The following is a 20136-nucleotide window of genomic DNA, read 5'->3' as shown; positions in this document are numbered from 1 at the left end:
CATTCAGAGGATAAAACTTGGTTGTACGCAATTTACAGTTATTATAAGGATTATTCTCAATATTGCTTGTTTTCCTAAGCATTATGCATTCTCAATGATTTTTCATTTAACTGCCCTATCACTATTTGAGCTGGCTCACTTTTGCATTATTTGTCGCGGCGCTTGATCGGGTCAACAGGTAGGATATTGATAAATTCAAAGCGGCCGCGAGCGAATTAAAATTTCTATCATGAACGCTACCCCACATATTATTGTCATTAATATCGCGACGGGATTACGCGAACTCTATTAATATCAGCACGTCGATGGAAATTAATGCCAGCGTCGACCGCGATAAAAGCAATGCCGTGCTCTAATGAAAATGATGCGGAAATAGCTGGACGATCGGATCGAGATTGCGAGGGAAAATTCGGTGCAAGAAGAATCGCCGCGGAAAATCTATTTATCCCCACTCGGGCCGATCGGAGGCTCAATATTTTGTCAACAGGGCGGCATACGGTCGGCTCCGATCTGCGCAGCCCCCGTTAGTCATTAACTACCCCTTTATTATCGCGCGGCCTTGCAATCGAGCCAGCAGATGCGTCGAAGTCCACCCTTAGTGCACCCTTCTCCCTTCCGGACTAATGGTGTTGACAAATTGCTCAGCTAGCCTCTATCCTCCCCGGGGAATGCGCCCGCAAAAATCTTCTCACCGCAAACTTATGGGCGTTTAGACGCGAAATTGAACCGCGACTCCTGCAGATCGCGATTCCTGTATGTAAGGATCAACTTTGTCGTGCAGTGATCTGAAACGAAACTTCAAATTCCCGAACGTAATAGAAGTAAAGGATGGGATATCGTTTCTTGAAACTGTTTTATCAAAACGCATTTGTGGCCCCGTATTTGTGAACCTACATTTAAAATTTCAATTTAATAATATAATAACGGCTAATCTGTTACATGCGTATTACAGAAGCAGAACAAGTCATCGTGACACCAAACGTTAAGGTAGCTTCAAAATGATAACTAAAAGTTACTTTCAGTTTTGATTTTTATCGTAACTTGTTCCGTTTGGATTACGCGTAAGTATGAAATGTATAATATTGTATCTATAGATAGCACATTTACTGTAAACTTTCATGAATGGCAAGTAATGCGTTATTTGTAATACTGTTATTGTTACTTTTTTACAATAACGATTTGTAATGACGTTACAATTTTTCATGATGGTAATGATAGGGTTGGAACAGTCATTTTAAATAAAAATAAATTCGATCGTTACCTGTTACATAATCAGTAAAAGTAACGCCGTTACTAATGCATTACTTTTTTTAATAAGAAACGAATAATGGTCCTTTGAAAAGTGATTGTTCTAACTCCGATGTTATTGTTACCATCATGAAAAATTGTAACGTCATTACCAAATCGTTGTTGTAAAATAACAATAACAGAAACGGCGTTTACAAATAACGCGTAACTTGCCATCTCTGATTGACTTAAATTATATTACACAAATTATATTTAAATTATATTACACAAATTTGAAAAAATTTTAATAGTAATGAAAATGTCACGTCAAATTTTGAAATCATATTATGAGACAATTAGCGGATATACTTTTGTATTCTACACAAATGCTTCTTTGAACCGTTCACGATTGGCAGGCACGATCAGGTCTTTCGATTAGCTGCGCTGATGTTCCGGTTCGATTTTCTCGATCAGCCAGCCAATCGTGGCGATCCTTTAAGCGCCGGGGACCGAACTGGTGGGATCAACATAGAAATGAACTGATTTCCTTCCCATTATCTCAGCTGCTGCGGTAAGGCAGGTCCCTATGTACTTCAACAACGAGGTTTTGTGTACTCAGTGGGTTCCAACCGCCGTCGGCTGGGGCAGGCTCATTCCCGAGGGTTGTTTCACCGACAAAATTCCTGTGCGTGCCGATGTGTGAGAATTGAGCGGCTACTAGAAACGTGTAACAAATGTCACGATTGTTAAAACAAGTGCTTGTAATTGGAAGTTATTTTAATACTTTTATATACATAGTATATCTAATCAATAAACTGGACTTTTTACTACAATGTATTTTTAAATTTGTACATTCTACGTTTATTTTTCATATTAAATAATCTTTATAATTTTTTTTATTTTATTATAATTTGATTCAATTGATCGTCTTTAAGAAAATCCTTCGGAAAGATGATACGATTCGATTTCAGGATTTTACGAGAGAAAAAGTATGTTAAGTCAGGTTCATAATTTCTCATTGTAACAGGATGATTATTTCCAATCGTTCGTTCCCGGCGTCTTCTCAAATTCTGACACCCGAGATTTCGGAAAGCGCCAGGCAGTCTAAACTTCTCGTTTTATAGAATTTTTCTAAATATCCTCGTCACGCCCCCAAAGGAGCTACTTGTGCTCGGATTACTCATCGGTTCTATATGCTTTCTCCACATGTCAAGATGAAACTAAACAAATTGCTTGACGAGCGATAACGAACCCCATCCGCAAAATCGCTCCCGACGTTTCTGTGTCAGACAAACAAACTAATCGGTGGTTGTATGACTCTCGTGATTCTCTCTATCACAAGGGAATAGATGTCTCTACGTAGAACAAAACACTTAAGGATAATCTCTCTTGAGTACTTTATACACAATTGGGTGATTTCAAACGTTAACGTCATCAAAAATTGAGAGCTCTTTCAATGTTAATAGCTATTATAAAATGATTAAGTATTAAAATTTTGATTGAGGAAATATACTTGTTAGAGGATCAAAATATCTATTACAATGTTCATTTGCATTTTTATATATATCGTCCAATGATAAACCTCACTAACGAGACCTATCAGCGTGACGTGACGCACGAGTGTCTTTATGTATTTATAGGCAGAGCGATTTTAAGACTTCGGATACAAAATACTTTCCTCCGGTGACGCATAGCGCCCGGTTGCGGTTGACTAATAAACGACTTCCTAAGGAAGCCAAGGATTAGGAGATTAGGGGCGGAGACCCAGCGGCAGACTAGGACTTTCTCTCGCCCGAGCAGGCTGCTGGGCCCGCAGGTGCTCTCACCATGCCGTCGTACCTCAACCCCTGACGTAACTCCGACGTTCCTCCTGTTACGGAGATCGCACGCTTTAGTAATTATTGGCCTTACGGCTGCGCTCGTCCGTCATTCGAGAAACGCTACCCCCTATACGTGACACATTTTGGTTTTCTCAGAATCGAGAAAAAAATGCGCGTTCGAAGAAAAAACTCGCGTCTTGTTTCACCAAGAGAATAAAAATGTGACAAGTTAATAATAAAATAAAAAAATAAAAAAATAATCTCGATAGAAAATTGATTAATTAAAACTTGATAAAAAGAAGAGCATAAAACAGCACAAGATATTCTTTGTGATCTTTAATATATAATGTAATTATATATAATATGTAATTATTAATAAATTTAATGTAATTATATATTTATGCTCTTCTTTTTATTAAGTTTTGATTTATAAACCACGTTCGTTATAATTATATATTTTGATTAATTAAAGAAACAAAGATTAATTTAAAAATTAATTTAAGAGATATTTTATTTGCTCTTGATTGAATTATTGAACATTATTGTATTATGCATTACTGAGATATTGAACATTAATTTTAGTACGCCATTTTTAGATCTAATAAAAATACAACAGCGTAAGAGAATTTCGATGACCGAGCCATTTCATGTGACTTTTCAAGCACTTCGCAGCTGCGTGATATATATATTTCTCGCCAACCCTCATAACCCCCTTTAATGTCAAATTACGTCGTCCCATGGTCCACTAAACACGCACAATTTTTATGCCACGTTTCATGTTTTCATGTTCACCTTCTCATTGGCTATTAAACAATCATTGAGTGTAAAATGATCAAAGTCCGAGAAATATATTAATAATCCTATCGGAATATAATATAGCCATATTTATAAAGTATAGTTTATGTTTTTACAAATACCTATGCAATATTCGTGAATTGATAATGTTAATAAATCCGTTAATATCTGAATTTTCTACGAGAAAAAAATATTCTTTATAACAATTTATACTATATATTGTATAATAGAAAGCTGTCACATTCATTCTACGTATACACTGTATACATAGTCGTCACGGATAACGTAAATCATTCAGAGATATAAAGATATTTCTGTTTGATTACAGCAATAAATTAATAGCACCAGAACGTCAATTCGCCAAATATCTTTTGATTGATACCGCGTATATTGACGCAAGCTTTATTGCAGCCCGCGCGAGTAAAACTTACGGGTGATGAAAGCAGCAGTGCGGGACGTCGAAATAACAGCAAGCTGTTAATTTTGTATCGGAGATCGGACTACAATGGCCTAAATCATAATCCGCGGCTTTTATAGTTTCCACGGCTTAACGTCGGTGTGTACAGTTATCACGGCCTGGATTATACTCGCGCATGTGTATCGAAAAATTAACGAAATTGCATTATTTACTCATTTATTACAGACAAATATTAATTTTCGATTATAATATCCACGTTAAGATAAAATTATATATTATCAAAGTTATATTCTTACTACATGTAATTATTACGACAGAATTGTATTTGTATCTAATTGTAAAAATTAATTGAATTAAATAATTAATCGTTTATCTTTGTATTACAGTATTACATAAATTATTTTCACATCAATCTCTAAGCTACACTGGAAAAAAAAATGTATTAAATTTTTATAAATATTTGTTTGAATAATACTAAACAAAATATTTATTAAATGTAATTTATTTAGTATAAAAATCATTAATTTGATTCAATCTTGAATTTGATTATCATTTTTTATTGATATTCATTACCATAAATAAATGTTTAAAAAATAGTATTAAAAAAGTATATATTAAGATCTAGTAAATTTTGTTTTCTTAATATATATATGATAATAAGATTTATCACTCTGTAAGAAATGTTCGTAAGCACTACTGCAGCGATTTTTATGCAAATTTCCTGAAGCTCTCTGGTCATTCTTCAGAAGGTTTCGATAGTACGACGTCGACCGACAGAGAGTTCACTGTAACATCGCGATATCGACAAAAGGGCGTAAGTCGACTTAGCCCGAGCGCAAACTCGGGCATGGCTGAGGTCATGGGATCGCATCGGGACGAGAGTCGATGGGGCTAAATGGAACGGAATGAAAACGGTGCGCGCGACTTCACCGCTGCAATCGTCGCTGTCGCTCGTCGTCGTCTTCGTCGTCGACAACAACGACGACGACGACGGCGTTCTCGCATGCACAGCCGCCCCGTAAAATCCGTACGGATTAGTGGTCCACTAATATATCCCGCGGGCGTAAAAACGCGCGCGACGAGGCAGTTGAGATATTCATTCCCGTCGTCGACGTCGTCGTCGTCGTCGTCGTCGTCTCCCCCTTCACTCTTGCAGGACGAGCCCAGTTTGTCTTTGGCATAAAATAACTCGAAGCACGGGGAAAAGTAATAAATTTGTGAGTTACAACCTGTCTCTCTTTCTCTCTCTCTCTAGTTACCATCCCTACTCCTCTCTCACTCGACGTTCTAACTCTCGCTTTTCTTTATTCTGTTCGCTCGACCGTACGTTGCGGTTCCTTTCTCCCCTTGTCATCTACACGCTTTCACGGACCGAATTTCGATCTCTTCTCTGCTGTGTGAAAACATGTGCAAACCGAAGCAACGCGATACTTGTCACTACTGGTGTCAAAGAATTCACTGAGGCGCCGCGCGCCTCTCTGTTTCTCTCTCATTTCCGAAAATGACAGTTGAATATTTCGATTTTTTTTTTTAATATAAAAACTTTACTCTTCTCATTATTTCAAGAGTTTGCGTTTTACATTTATATTCCACAATTAAGGGAAATTTTATTAATATTCGTGTTGTGCCTCAGTATTTTTGGCAGATGTTCGACGTATGAAACATCTTTCGTCTGCGTCGACGGGAAGAAAGGTCCATATTGTTTCGACGTTTTCAGGTCGAGGGATCAATATATGATCTCTCTCTCTCTCCCTCTCTCTCTCTCTCTCTCTCTCTCTTTTCGAGAAACGAAATGCTCGAGCGCGCGAACGGGATCGGGGTGTCGAACGTGTTTGACAGGGCGGGGTGAAGAGTGTCAGGGCCACATTCCGCCCTCTCGGGATCCTCTCTCGTATCCGCGGTAACTCCGCCACGAATCCATGGTGGCCGCTGGCGGACAAGCACACAGCCGTCAAACGATACGACATCTTAAGCCTCCGAGAACTCCGCAGGGGATCTCGTGGGAACGTGCTCGCTAGACACGAGGAAAGTGTATCCACGAACGACACTCTGGAAAATCATTGCGCCATGTCCCGCGCGCTGTTATTTGGTACTATTACTCGCGTAAAACTATTCGTAATTTCTACTCGCACTCGAATTCGAGTTCTGTCTTCGATTTTACATTCGACTACTCAGTAAATCAATTGAATTCGATTATTTCATAGCTTCGTGGAATTTTAAAACTGTTAAGCAATTTAACAAATTCAGCTATGCATTGAAATTATCGTGAAATTATCGAGTAAGAAAGAATGGATATCCAGGGATATATTTTGTATCGTAAGATGGACTAATTTTTGTTAACAATATCAAAATTTTTAATGTTGGCTGGTCATATTTCATCAATTGGAAAATTAATACGATTAAACAGCCAATATTAAAAATTTCGTTGTTAAAAAAATTGGGGTGTTCCAAGTTACAACATGTCCCTAGCTACCCCACAGTCTTCCCCCTACCTATTCAAATTCAATGATTTATGCAAATTTAGATCAAATATCGCATATTTTAATATAGGAGTATTCACACAGTTAATTATTATGATAAAAAGGTAATTTCGAAGAGATGAGGTATGATAGGAATTTGGTAGTCAATCAAGGATATAAATCCTTATGTATATGCATTTGTTGGCGACATATTGAAGCGTGAGAAATGACGATCTATAAATTTTACTTGGTGAGTAGGTCGCTCGAGTAGTGTTAGTCAGATCACGATGTAGATTATGTGATTAACTCTAATCTTGAAATAATATACAAGCAGCAGTGTGTAAGAGATTCTGTCGGTATACATTATCTTTATCGAAACGAGGAAGGTGTCCGTTGGTTAACAGTTAAATACTTTTCTAGTAAACAAATGAAAATCCTCAAAACTCTCGGGAGGATTCTCGCATGTTTTATTTAACTTCGAAAATCCAAAAAAGCAAAAGATAAAAGATGATATAAACAAACATTTTAATTTACGTAATTTATGTTGTCACGTTGGGAGTATTTATTTTTCGGAAATTAATACTTGAGTGGATTAACCGTAATCTTCAAATCGTTTAGGAAACATTATTTGTTTTTTTTTTATCTATCAAGAAAGCATTTGCGGTAGCATTTTGATATATTTGCTTTCTCTTCGAGTAGCAAACGAATTGTTTTTTTTTTATCGAACAAATTGTTTTAAATATATACGAAATCATTCCGATAAGATCCATTCATAGGAAAATGCTTTTAAATATATATTTTGTGGATCATCTAAATAATCGTGTCTGCAGTTTCAAGATTAAGGACTGAAATCTACGCTAAGCATTTCTCGATCGGTTGCTGAATAAATTCAATTCTGTTGAGCTATGCATAACTTCGGAAATAAATTTCAAAAGACACTAGCATTTCTGTGATGCACAGCACAACATAGCACAGCTACAGCTTGCCTCGTTCGAAATCGTACCACATTTTGCGACTTATATAATCCTGTTGTCGACACGGCTCATCCACTCTCGCATTTCGTCGGCCGGCGAATTAATCATGAATTCCGGCAGACACTCAGTAGCACGTTCACATATTTATACGGTGCTCGCAAGAAAACATGTTTGATAAAGGTAGGGTTAAGATCGACATAATTTTCAATTAAGCTTGATTTTTAAACACAAATCACTTATGTGTGAAATGCCAAAAAAAAAGGAAAAACATTATATATAGAAAGAATGTTGGAGCTCATTTTAATAAGTTGTATTATTATGCATTATAGATTTAAAATCAATTTCTAAACATACTTTACACGTGCCTTACTTTATAAACGTTATGATTAAATACACAGATCATTTCTGCACTATCTACACTAATTTACAATATCGAGATACGAACCTACCTTCCTACCTAAATTATGACGGTTTCAATCTCCGCTATCAAAGCGATAAATAATAATAATGATTGTATAAACATACACGAAGTAGCTATAGCGAACGCGTGACGAATATCCGCACGCATGATCGCGCGACAATGTCCGGGCGAGATTGATTTATATACGACGCAAAATCGCGATATTCGTCAATATCAATTTTCCGCGGTAGCATAGCGATTTTCATCACGTTCCCCCATCGTAGATACCTTCCTACAAATTTATAGTCGAGCTATAAATACATAGTGCTCCCGAGAGGAATCTGCCGGTCTTTGGAAACACGGTATTTGCACTCAATTTTTAATATAAAAAGTTATGTCAATATAATTGCTTGAATTCAGGACAGAAATCACAAAGTAGTTATTTATCATTTAATTATTACATAATAAAGTTTTTTTTTCTAATCATTTAAACATTATATAATAGAGCTTTTTTTCTAATGAATTGGGATTAACATTTTGACTGCGATATCTGGACATGCAAATTTTCATTTAGGACCCCGTTTTTTAAATGACGATTTATTTATCCAATTGATTTTAATAAGTATTTATAGAAATATTAAAAGAAAAAGAAAAATATTATTAATAAAGAGAGAGACAGAAAGAGAGATGTAGAAAGATAGATTTATTAACAATAAAATTGAATATTTTTCTATTTGTATCCGCATTCCTTCCAATCACAGATATTTATTCCATTTAAAGTTGCATTTTATTAAATATTCAATAACATAAATATAATATACTTTTTATTTATTTTTTGTACGATTTTTTAACGTAATTGTACACATAAACCGTTAAGAGTTGTTTCTCGACTTTAGACTTCCCAGAGCTCGTACCAAAATCAACTTGGCAGTCAAAATGTTAACAAGAAGAACACTGGAGAAAGCATTTGACACAACAACTGTTTGGCGCACGTTCGTCAACAGTTTCAACGATTTCCTCAATTACATACGCTGCGTATTTGTAACTCACAAACAAATTAATACTAGAGAGCGCACGTCCGCTAAAATATCATACGTTGACAAGTATATCTTTCGTTGCCAGAAAAATTTCACGTACGTATTCGTGCGCGTGACACCATATCGTAATAAACTGAACTAACCAAGTTGTCTACCAAAATATTATAACTCTGCTTGAAATGGTGCGAGTGAAAACTCGATCGAATTTTTTTCATTTCTTATATCCTTTCATCCCGTTGCTTTTATTATCATACAGAAACAATCATTCTTCATTTCAAACTATTTAATTATTTCGAGATGTGGAAGATCAATTCGTTACGCACTTTGTAATAAAATTAATCGAAACCTGTATAATATTTAAAAGATGCACGTAATTTAATAACAAAATATATAATCGTATTAAAAATCATTGATGGATAAGAATTAAAAACTGTTCTGATTTAAACGAATATTTTTCAACTATATACAGGGTATAGTTCACCTTTTCTTTCGCAAAGATGATTAATTTAAAAACTTCAACTCACGCATACTTGAGACCTCCGCCATTGAAAAAATATCGCACAAGAAATTTCTTTTATTTCTTTTATTTATACGAACACATGTGCACTGCTCACACTTAGCGGTATCGAAGTAATGTGACACACGCGTCTTCGTGGTACGTAGTAAGCTTTACGACACTAAATCAGCCCGAGTTATGCGCCGACTAATTGTGAACCACGTCCCTCCTCTTCGCTCCTGTGGAAACCAAATATAACTAAACGGAGCGAAACTAAACGACCGAGCCGATTAACTTCTCAGCCCGCCCTGCGTGGCTTTGCATGTACACACGAACACGCGGATGCATAAAGAGTACACATCGACGATGAAGTGTGGAAAGGAGAAGCGGAGAATCCGTTTTTCTCTTTTTATCGCGTCTACTTCGTCGGTAGATAAATAGTCGTTGATTGAGGGGCGGTTCGCCGCAGTGAAATATAACTTTTATTTGGGTGGGCGAGGTAACACGATTATTAATTGACCTATTCATGCAACATATATATTATGAGGAATCACAATGTAAAATTTCTAAAATATCTACGTTTGAAAATGAAAAGGTTCAGGGAGAAAGTAAAAATAATTTTCCATCCATTTGGAGTGAAAAGGCAATCAATTTTTTTACTAAATTATTTTATTAGATTGTTATTTACCGGATATTAAATTTTAATAGTAGTTAATAACAATACAAATTAATGCAATAATAATCGTTCAATCATGTTCAATTGTTCATCACTTAACTATTTGTCTTGATTAAATCTGAAATAGCAGTACATCATTCATTATGTCGCGATATCGTACAAGAATGATTTAGCAAAACGCGGAAAGGAACCCTCCAATTAATGTGCGCGGCTGCAGCCAAGAATAAATAAGGATTACTATACGCTTAGACGACGTTGCAAGAGGGTGTGATGTGTTTTGCAGTCTGGGCGCAGAGTGACTTCGGGGATGAAACCAATGGGGGCCTCGCGAGGCTCGACGCGGGTCATGGCGCTCACACCCCCGGTGGTAGCAATCCTAGTACACCGGGAGCGACCCCCACGACACCCTCCGGTGGATATTCCACCGGACAGCCGAGGAACCGTACGAACGCAACTCACAGGCCGGATATTCGAAAAGGTACGTTTCAACTGTGTAAAAATAATTAGAAAATTTTCTGTAATTTAATTTTCCTTCAATTAATGTGTGTCAAAATTCCAAGGGGTGGAAAATCATAATTTAATTCTGTTGTATCAAAGCATAACAAATTCAATATTGTTTGTATCGGTTAACATTAACAGATTACTATCTTATTATTTTACCGGTTATTAAATCGTGTTTAATATAATGTTTAACGTGTTTTTTTACAAACAATATAAAATATGCGATATCTCATATATCCACAAGCACACGTATTTCCAAGTTCGACATTAGATTCAGTAGGGAAAGACGTATTTGCACGAAAATTTAGTTCAGAGAAAGAGAAGAGAGGCCATTCGGACACCATTCTCTATCGCGTTTACACGGAGTTCTGAAACGAATGCACAGAATGGTGGATGGCGGCAAATAAGGGGGGAGGGGGGGAGGGGAAGAGCGGAAAAGGTCGCTTACGTTTGTTTGCACGTTTGTTCGGCACTTAGCTGGAACACTCTCACCTGCGCTCCAAATCCCCGCAAATTGAAATATCTCCCGGAGTCTTATGTTCCCGGTTAACAACAAACCTCCTCGCGGATCTCACTTCGTTCATTCTAATACCGGTAGAAGCGTCAGTTTCCGCGTGTGCTTCTCGCTAGAGTCCATCATACTTTCGTAACAAAATGCGAAACTCGCGTAAATATGAGCGAATTTTACTTCGTTCACAATAAATCAAAGATACATATATAAAACGATATTTCTAAAGGCTGTCTGAGATCTAACGAAAGCTTTATTAAATTGGACCAATAAATATTTTGCTCGTGTAAACGTAGGCGAATTTTATCTCGTTCAATAAATCAAATATATATATAAAATGATATTTCTAAAACGACTGTTCGAAATGTAACGAAAATTTCATTAAATTAGACCAATGAATATTTTGCAAAGATTTACCTACTTACATGTATGTGAAAGAACGATTTCAAATTTTATCAATTTAATAAATGTGATAATACATGTAAAAATAATTAAAAGTAATTAATATAATTATATATAATATCTCATAATTTTTATATTTGGGAGATTAATTACATTTAAAAAATCCTGATACAAAAATATCACACAAAATTATAATAGTTTTAGTTCGAACTTCCAGAATTAAACAATATTGATTTGTTTTAACTTGTTTATTTTAAAACAGTGATTCTAGGAAATATTATATTTAATCATATTTTTTTTTAAAACAACTTGAAACATACATTTACACACATTTACGTTATATAGTTGCGTCTCTTTTTGCATACCTGATAAAATATTCACATAACTCCATTACCTTAAAATACAATACAATTTATCACTATGCAAAATACAGCAACATAATTGTGACTGTATCGTAACGTACAATATCCACTTGCAAGTTAATTACGATCGTGCGACACTTTGCACGGCATTTCTGACATTAATCACGTAATGCGCATTACGCGCCGCTATGCTTGCAAAGTTGCAACGGAAGGATAATACGAAAAAAATATTATGGCGTGAAGCTACAATCCGTTCAACACTAGCGCTGTCTTGTAAAAGCGCAACAAACGAATTTTCAATGACGGAGGATTTTAACAAATGTGCAATGCACAAACAATGACTGGCTACGCACAGTTGGTTAAATTATTTATGATTGGCAATTTGTAGAACTGGATATGTATATAAATTCATACCGAAAATATTATTTAAGCATTAAGATTCAGCTTAGACCGATACAGCTTTTATTATGTATTCACATTTACGATCTTAAGACGCTTTGTTTAAATTATTAAAATGTGGAAATAAGACACTTTGTTCAAATTATCAAAATATGAGATTAATTACGATTCACTAATACATTGCGACATCAATCAACTCGGAGTTAATCCGTTTGACGTCCATAATATTTTATTAATGATAAAGAAATTCGAATATGACATTAAAAACTTTATTCTGATTCAATTTATATAATTTGTTTATTAAGATACGAATCCAAAATGTAATTGAAATATTACACAAGCATATATACGTCGCAAGATATTTAATTTTAAGCATTATTAAAGACACAATTATTACCTGTTACACATTACAATGGAACAATCGTTTATAATTTCTATCTCTTTTACTTCACTTTCTATTTTAAAAATGTATAAATTAAGTAAAATATGTTTCAATAAATAAGTATCGTTTAACATTTATCGAGCAACATATATCAATTGCGAAATTGAAATTGCAAATCCTAATATTTCGATGAAAGTGTTTCTAAATAATGATAGCGTTTAGCATCTTTAATTGATATTTACAAGTGTTTCTCCAAATTATGAGGCATATGAGAACAAAACGTTCGGCTCTCGGGATTCAAAGTACGAATGGCAACGCGATGATTTTGGCTGCATTCAATTTATATAATTTGTTTATTAAGATACGAATCGAAAAACTTCACCCGGATGCATCATTTTATCTTTATTCACCGAATATCAAACAAGAATAAAATAATCATTGGTGCACTCGAGAGTTTTGGAATATAGTCCTTGTGTATATATACACAATGTTAAATTATATACTTCGACACACATGCAGTGTGCCTTAATAATAATAAATCGTTACGAAACATAATACGTTTTACGAAATAAATGTATGCTGAATATTTTAAATTCCTCGTATTTTAAGTTAAATATTAATAAATAATCGGTATATGTATATACATATATACAGGGTGTCTCAAAATAATTGCCAAATATTTTGTGGCCTGAGAGCGGATTAAACTGAGTTGAAAAGTTCTCTTTTGCAATTTTTTGTCATTAGAATTATTCGCGCAATCTAGCTATTTGTGTATTATTCCGTTATTTTCAGTCAAAAATAAACAAATTATATATGTATTTAAATTAGTGAAAAATTCAGAACATGACACGAGATATATTCAAAGTTAAATGTTATTAAATAAATAATTATTGTAATGAAATGATTTCTGATTTTTATCTTTATATTTTATCTTTGATATTTGCTTTAAAAAAATAAATTACATGAGATAAGCATTTTGATAAATAACAGTTGCTTTATGTTAATGAGTTCTTAATCACGGAATTTAATTAAATCAAAAATTACAATTTGTATAAACTGAAGATATCGCAAAAAATGTGGTAATTTGCCTTACATGATTCATTAAAATCACAATTTTATTCTTCAAGAAATATGATAAAAAATGAAATAATAAATTAATTTCCATTTTTTATTAAAATGAAGATAAAAAAATTTTCTCTTCAAATTATAATTTTAGATAGTTCTATTAAGCTAGCAGGACAAAATCAACAGAATCAAATCGGATCTATAGGAATGACACACGATACAAAATTATTATTAATGATACAATTTAATACAAAATGAGCACTAAAATTCCGATAAATTCAATTTGATTCTGTTGATTTAATCCTATTAGCTTTATAGAGCTATTTTAGATTAAATTTAATAACTTTTTTTAATTAATTGCATAATTTTTTTATTTAAAAAAGAATTAAATTATTTATAATAATAAAAATATTATTAATAATCAACATGTGTCAATATTGCTATATATATATATATATCAATATAAAAAAATCGAAAGACAAAATCAGCTGAGTAGTAAAAATCAATAGATATCACCTGAGCTGTGAAAATCAATAATGTAGATAACAGATCGATATGTACGTTTGTAAACACACGTGAGTCTGAGTGCGCGAATTTTACACGAAATAAGTTACGAGAAATCACTAACATATGATTTATAATTTAAAAATTGATTTTATTTTATCTTTGTTAATATTTTTACTCTAATAAATCTCCAGATTACGCTATTAAAATTTATACGATATTTGGTTTTAGAATTTTGTATCATTTCTAGATATATATCATTTAATTATCTAAAACCCAAAAAGATTATATTGCCAATATTTTCTTTGATATCATTTTGATATTATTTTCGTAGAAGTTATAGAATATTTAATTCAATCTGTTTGATAAGAACATGTCCGACGCATAATCCGGAAATTATTCATTATAATGAATTGAAAGAAATACACACATACTACTTGATAAGAAACATGATGCTTTATTATTAATTTATCCAGTCGCCTCTATTATCAATAATTGTCTGACATCTCCGAGGCATTCTCATTAATTTTATGATACATATTCTTAAGTTAAAGATTTCCAGATCAATCGAATTTGTCGAACTAGATGTTTAATCATTCAAATCTTCTTTTTACTAAGTTCAAACTTCAATGCCCAAACGTTTTTAACAGGATTTGCGGTGATTGTGACGGCCAATCCAGTACGTGAACATCATTTTCTTATTTTCACGCAGTATAAAGATATTTTCATATTTGTTATTGCTCTCTTGTAATAATCAAAATATTTGTTTTTCTTTCTTTCTAATCAACTTTTTGACAGATACTAATAAAGCTTTCTCATATATTTTTATCAATTTAGCGGCATTCAAATTATCTATAAAGATATATTCAAAGTGCCAAATCTGTGCTTTGAGAAGTAAACGTAAATCTTTATCGTCTATTTGTCTATCTAACGATGTATAAGTCCATAGTGTATATAAAGTAAAGCATTCCTGTGGATGTAGAGTAGGAGAGTGAATTTGGGCACAACTTTGATTGGCTGTTCCACAATGTTAGTGCTATAATATGCAGGAAAATACCCAAATGCACTTTCCTGTGTATCAACTTTAATTGGTTGTTTCCTTTCGGATGTACATAGAGAAACATGACTTCGAATCGCGATGCATATGCGGTACTCATGACGAAATATGTTCTTCTATCACTAAGATTGAACGACATAACTGAAGCCTTCTTTATAAAGCATCTTAGGAGAAAATTTTCTCTCTATTTGTTCCCGCTGGAATTTTCTATCTAACGGTTTCCAGGTAAAAATTTCGCTGGACACGCTCTTATCAAACAAACTAATGACATTTGAGATGCTTGAGATGGTCTTGTCGAAGATGTGATACCTTAACACTTTTCAGGTGTACGAACACCACCAGAAGTGAAACACGAATTGGGTGCTGCTGGTGGCGTTGTTTCTCCTGGGGTAGTTGGAGTCAACGATACCGACGATAAGGATGGGAAAAAGAACAAAAGGCAAAGGCGACAAAGGACACATTTTACGCAACATCAGCTTCAGAATCTGGAGATGACATTTCTGAGAAACCGGTATCCAGATATGTCAACCAGAGAAGAGATAGCTTGCTGTACGAATCTTACGGAAGCTCGTGTCAGGGTAAGAGAATTTACGACATCACGATTCACATTGAAGAGTTAAATTTTATCGCACGCGTTAGAATCGTCATAAATATCTTATTATTTAAGATACGTTTCTATATTAAAAAAAGGATGATAATGACTAAATAATGATGGAAATTTTTCCTCAAAATTTTTAGATGTATTTAATAACTCGATTTAATAATTTAAATTAATTAATGAATAATAAAAATAATGGTATAATTTATAAATTGACAAAAGCTAATAGAGACACTTCAGATTTGATTTCGTTCTATACAACGTGTGTAATCGATTCTAATTCGACTTTCGTCAAGTGTCTATATTGTAAAATATTAACGACTCGAGTATTGTTTTCTTAAAATCATCTCGGAAAACCGAAAAGTGTAACAGTAACATTGAAGCGACGTCCAAAAGTTTGAGCTCGTTATAAATGAAACAGTAACCGACCCTCACAATGGATGCATTGAAGCATCAAAAGATCGATTACAAAGGCAACAATCTGCTGACCACGGATGATATCTTATGCATTAGTGAAGTGTACGAACGGTTTCTACAAGATATATAGAAACGGTGAAAATGATGAGATATTTTACATGTTATAAAAACTTTAATTAAAGCTTCCATAAAAAAAAGTTTTAAATTAACAGTTTCTATAACTTATTGTATATAAATCCACATTAATCGGAAAATGTAATCAAATTAGAGACAAATATAAATATAAACTTGAAATTATATTATAGCTAGAAAATTATACTACACACGAAGAAAAATCATATCTACACACAGTAAAATTTATCTCTATATAACTAAGCTAGAAATTCAAAACTCTACAAATCTGTTAGAATTTCGCATACAATCGCGTTTTTATTGATTCGATCACGTTATTATCATAATGATTCCAAACACAACAACGATAATATATTTTACGATCTAAGATTGTAAAGAAAAAGTGCTTTTCGTTGCGAAGTGACGTCGAAGAAACTAGACCGTTAGAAAAAGTTCACAAATCCGTAAGCGCTGTATAAATTACTCTTAAATTCTCTTGGCGTCTCCGCGACTTGATTCGCGGACAAACGACGGATCGCGCGCGGTCCAAGTGACTTCGAAACGGATCAAGCGAGTGGCCAGACATGCTCTTCGAAATCCCGACGGCCTGCTTGCGTTTCATCGAGACGTTCCGGCGAGTGGTCGGCATCGCGAGACGGCAAAAGCGTGGAAGAAGTGTGTGTGTGTGAACAAGGCATGGCAGAAAAGGGGGAGGACACTGGGATAGAAGAGAGTGGGCAGATAGGAGGTCACATGGGGAAAGAGGTGAGAGTACCGCGCGCAGGCCGCAGGGGAGGCTTTGCGCCAGTAAGCCCTGGTGGATTTATAGAACCACACATAGCGTGGTACGATGTTCCCGCCACGGTGCTATACGCCATGTACCAAAACGCTGCAGATCCTTGGCCGTCGCTCGTTCGCAAACTGTAACGCCATTATGGAGGCATACTTCATTTTAAATCTGCCTTGGCGCGCGCTTACTTCAAGTGCAAAAGACATTCTTCCACATGATCCTCATTAGCTCCAAGTTTAATTCATACTGTTTGTCGTAATGGAAAATAATAGAACTGTACTTCAGAAGAAGCTCGCGCGTATTCAAATTTTATTATGAAAGCTTCTGTTCAATAAAGGAGAGGCTATTATAAAGTCCTAGCGAATTATTTACGAATAAAAGATATCTTAAAGTTTTGAATTCAAGTAGTGTAGTACAAATTTGGTTTCCAATACAATGTGACTACTGCATGCTATCTTTAGGACTCGTTTTCTCAGCGTAACGTCATAGAAATCCCCAGTACCGGATAAAAGATCCGTGAAAACGTCATATTGAAGAGAAGAACGAAGAGAAAGGCACTGAAGAGTCGACGAGAGGAACAGGACGAGAGGCAGAATGGAGAGAGAGAGAGAGAGAGAGAGAGAGAAACAGCGAGAAAGAGAGGTCGAGCGCGAAGCCGGGTACAGTTATCTGCAAAGAGGCAGGCGTATGTTTCGGTCGGTGGCAGCAGAGCGCGGCTGTCCGAGATAATCCGCCGGTGATTAAGACCATAAATCCATCGGCGGATTAGTATGGTTGCACCGCACACCTCGCGGCGGCGCTCTGGCTGGTGCACGAGAGTCGCTGTGCTCCAACCTCCAGTGGCAGTGCGCTGCTCTATCTTTCTTTCTCTATTCTCTATAGGGTCTCTCCTTCTCTCTCGTTCTCTTCCTCTTCTCTATCCAATTCCCGCTCCCTCTCTCTCTCTCTCTCTCTCTCTCTCTCTCTCTTTCTCTCTCTCTCTCTTCCTCTGCCGCGCAATCATCTACCCTCCTGGACCCCTGATTGCGGCGCAACCGACACACATCCAGTGTCTGTATATCTCAGCCTGGTTCGAAGGGCGAAGGGGTTGCGAGAACGAGAGGGATCGAGAGAGAGGCGAGGGAGGGAGGAAGAGAGAGAGAGAGAGAGAGAGAGAGAGAGAGAGAGAGAGAGAGAATGAGAGCGGGAGAGAGGAGCCGAGCTTACACACCATGGGAATGGGAAATGGGACGCCGCGGAATATAGGTGGACACTAACCGGTATGAGAGTGAGGATTACCGAGTGTCATCCGTATTCGGCCGGGTTAGCGGCTGTCAGCGGCCAATGCTATCGCTATATATCAATTATTACCTTTAGCCTCGCCGCACAACGCTCGGCTGCATTCCGGTACACACACTCCGCTACACCGCGATGCATCGCCCGCCCACCCGCCGTATCTCATTCGCATCACGCGGTCCGATTTGCATCGCGACGCATCGTATGCAAACGCGACGCACGACCGCGCCTCTCGCATCCGCGCTTCCACGGTTACGCGGGTTTAACGTTGAATCCGTGGTAGCTGCTGGCTGCCTGGCTTGGTCGTTCCGATGGCATCGCCAACTCGTAAGTTCTAGTGAACGCGAAAAGTACTGCGTATAGCGGTTGTCTTGAGCTTTCGGAGCGAAGTAACGATTAACGGAGAAAAATAGATAGTGGTACTGCGTTCGTACAGTGTTCGTATTATTGCAGCAATAGTGTTGGGAAAGTAAATAAATGTAAAAAAAGAAGTGTAAAGGTGACCCTACACAATCAATACCGATCAGTATTGAATCGATGATACTAACAGTACGCATCAGTATTTTTAGTATTTTTACAATCTTATACGATCAGTATTATTGACAATATATTTCACTTTAGTTTTACATACATTATCTATTGTACTGTAACATACTGTGACAGAGATCCTAATAAATATATATGTATATATATATATATATATATATATATATATATATATATATATATATATATAGATATGTATGTATATGTATACGATACTGATGCTCGAGAATCAAAATCCAGATCACCATCAGTATTCTACATTAATCCATCAATATTAATCATATACGATCAGTAATATTATCAGTATTTGTTAATACTGACAGTATTGATTGTGTAGAGTCACCTTAATAGCAGTTGCGCTCGTATAACGAATTACGCTATTAATATAACAGCGTTAGAATTCGTAATGAATATATAGTAACGACATTCTTGTAATGAGCGATTTTAATAGCTTTTTCATATGTAACAAGCGAAATGACTTATATATATAAATATAGATTAACAGATAAACTAAATCAAACACATTTAATAAAGCTGAAGAGTTCGTGATTCAAAATCTCTTACATATAAAAAAATTCAAAGTAAAAAGATAAAAATAAATCTAAATTTGTAAGATATGCAGTTGTTTAATAAGAGCTCACTTTAAATATAACTGCACGTTTAAAGAAGAGATATAAAAAAGTATACGCTTTGAAAGCTTCAACTACCTAAGTATTTAGTATTTATTTAGGTGTACACATATGTTTAACATAATATACGACAAATTGACAGTTAGATTCAATTCAACGTTAAACATCGTAAGTTTTTATCCACAAAAGGCTCCCTTCGGTCCCAAGTTCGGCTTTAGAACGGATCGAAGCAGAGATACGATCGGCTTTACGGTAATGTCCGAGAGTGGCCGTTTTCAAGTTAATATC

General features: G+C 35.4%; 1 protein-coding gene and 1 long non-coding RNA gene across 4 annotated transcripts in view; one reads left to right on the top strand and one right to left on the bottom strand.

Moving 5' to 3' along the window:
* The window catches only part of LOC147908640 (uncharacterized), a 91584-nt gene that overhangs the window by 43552 nt on the left and 27896 nt on the right, over window positions 1–20136 (bottom strand). The window lies entirely within an intron of this gene.
* The window catches only part of Ptx1 (pituitary homeobox homolog Ptx1), a 36744-nt gene that overhangs the window by 5929 nt on the left and 10679 nt on the right, over window positions 1–20136 (top strand). Inside the window, exons 2-3 of one of the 2 annotated variants that reach the window (XM_087409350.1) lie at window positions 10586–10780; window positions 15825–16060. In XM_087409350.1, the coding sequence (XP_087265476.1) occupies window positions 10586–10780; window positions 15825–16060 (431 nt within the window). Of the gene's footprint in view, window positions 1–10585; window positions 10781–15806; window positions 16061–20136 lie in introns of both variants that reach the window. The other variant, XM_011062625.2, reaches the window with a different exon arrangement.

Source organism: Acromyrmex echinatior, chromosome 9, assembly GCF_024713525.1.
Source record: "Acromyrmex echinatior isolate Ae372 chromosome 9, ASM2471352v2, whole genome shotgun sequence".
Lineage (NCBI taxonomy): Eukaryota > Metazoa > Arthropoda > Insecta > Hymenoptera > Formicidae > Acromyrmex > Acromyrmex echinatior.
Note: the sequence above shows the minus strand (reverse complement) of the source record. Positions and strands in the feature narration are given on the sequence as shown.